The sequence below is a fragment of the Protopterus annectens genome, chromosome 3.part1 (assembly GCF_019279795.1).
Source record: "Protopterus annectens isolate FY-2018-M chromosome 3.part1, PAN1.0, whole genome shotgun sequence".
Lineage (NCBI taxonomy): Eukaryota > Metazoa > Chordata > Ceratodontiformes > Protopteridae > Protopterus > Protopterus annectens.
The window spans coordinates 1,151,378,070-1,151,380,131 of NC_056732.1; the positions used below are offsets into that span (position 1 = coordinate 1,151,378,070).

General features: G+C 37.9%; 1 protein-coding gene across 1 annotated transcript; it reads left to right on the forward strand.

The window, feature by feature from the left end:
* The first annotated feature begins 362 nt into the window (after window positions 1-362).
* LOC122798388 (leucine-rich repeat-containing protein 30-like) lies at window positions 363-1,838 on the forward strand. Its single transcript, XM_044067283.1, has one exon. It carries the CDS (start codon window positions 521-523, stop codon window positions 1,316-1,318), a length of 798 nt encoding a protein of 265 aa, XP_043923218.1. The 5' UTR covers window positions 363-520; the 3' UTR covers window positions 1,319-1,838.
* Window positions 1,839-2,062: the final 224 nt, after the last annotated feature.

Below are 2,062 nucleotides of genomic sequence, written 5' to 3' on the forward strand. Positions count from 1 at the left end.
GTGGCTGGAGATAAAGGGCGAATTTAACAGTATGCAGGTGATTAAACAGAACAGGATTTATCTACTATTCCCTTGTTTATTCTTTAACAGAGGGTAGCAGTGATTTCTCTGCAAAAGAAAAAATAATGAGAACACATTTCTTTATGAAAGGTTGTCAAGCAAAGAAGCTTACAGATCCATTTTAATTGTCTGTTTTGTTTGCCCTTGCTTTCAAAGCATCACTGTTTCTAGGAGTAATAATGCATACTAGAGAAATTATGTGTGCCAGGAAATGCAAACACTAGCAGAGTACAATGTTTGTTTTGGCTGTTGTAACTAAGTAACCCATAAACACAGATTGTACATTAAAGCTGCAAGAAAATTTTATTCAGAGCCAAAACATTTTAGCTGAAGACATAACAGAATTTACAGTTCTGTCATAGGGCAACATGTTTCATTACTAACACCAAAGAATGACAGTCTGAGGGAATTTGCATTATTTACACACCTACTTTTATTCTGAGAACCAGAAGCATTAATAATGAGCACTCAGCTCTATGGATCAGGTTTCAGTTCAGAGAAGCACTGGAAATACAGAGCGGAAGGTGATCAACACCACACCAGCAATAAGAAAAAATTGAAGCTCAGAGGCAGAGAACTGTTGTCCTTACCTTCTGAAATATTTAGACAAGAAGAGCTACAGGTCCTTGATATGAGCCCAGAAAGAGAAAGTTGTCTTACCTACAGAATTAACAAAGTTCCAAGGGAAATTGGGCAGCTGAGAAATCTTGTAGTTTTGATCATGGACACAAATGAACTGCAACAGATTCCCCCTGAAGTTGGTGCCTTGGAGAACTTACAGAAGCTAACACTGAGCAACAACTGTTTAAGTCTTCTTCCACAGGAATTTGTCCGGCTTCAGAAACTGCACAGCCTTCACTTAGCCAACAATCACTTTCAGGAGCTACCTGAACATGTCTGCCAGCTGAGGAATCTGCTATTTTTAGATGTCAGCGATAATAAAATAAAACTTATCCCACAAAGTATACAGAATCTTCAAAAACTACAGACCCTCCTGCTGTTTCACAATCGCTTACAGCACCTACCTAGAAGCTTGTGTAAGTTAAAGAATTTATGCACACTTTGGCTTGGAAACAACAACTTGAAAAGCCTCCCTCACAACTTTGGAGATCTTAGTAGGCTGGACTGGGGGTGCAGCCAATGTTCATCAAATTTTGATGGAAACCCATTAGAAAATCCACCATCAGATGTGTGCCAAGGAGGCCCGGCACATATCAAACATTATTTTGCTATGAAAGAAACTGGAAGTGCATACTGAATTTTATTGTCAGTGACTGCCACATTAGTATCGTCATGTTAAGAGTTCATCTGTCTTGTGGCAATCTCTGAAGATGGGCTAGTCTTACATGATATAGAGGTAAAGCACTAAGTACAAAACTGTAAGTGATTAACTGTAGCAGATGCCAGTCTGAGATCCAGTGTAAATGTAAATTTCTTGAGGGCCAATTGCAATGCCCTTAATGTTTCTGAAATGATGAGGTGAGTCTCACTGTAAGTCCCAGCTTGATCAATACAGTTTGAAAAATATAAAAAAAAATCAAAATCACTGTTTAAAATGTTAACTCCCTAGTAATTTTCTGGACTGAAATGCAAGAAAAAAGGTAGAATAATAACTAAGACATAGCAAACATATATTTATGTTTGCATGCCAGTGCATGAAAACAATCTTTTTAGGGCGTCACAGCTCTAAGTTGAAAAAATGATGCCCATTTATTCAAGCAGATTTTATTTTTCTCCCTTTACGCTAAATATATTGTTTTTGAATAGTTATATGCCAGTCATACATTTCCAGTCAAACCATTACAAATCCATGTATTTAACAAGTTTATGTTTTCTTTCCAACTCATGCTGTCTAACCTGCACTTCATGATACAGGCTCTATCATTCTCCCCATTTCTCAAGCTGAGGCTTAGAGGTGATGCTGGCAGTGACGGTGACTGGAATGAGAGATGAGGGTCAATTACCCATCATGCATGTAGAGCTACAATTCTAATGTGAAATG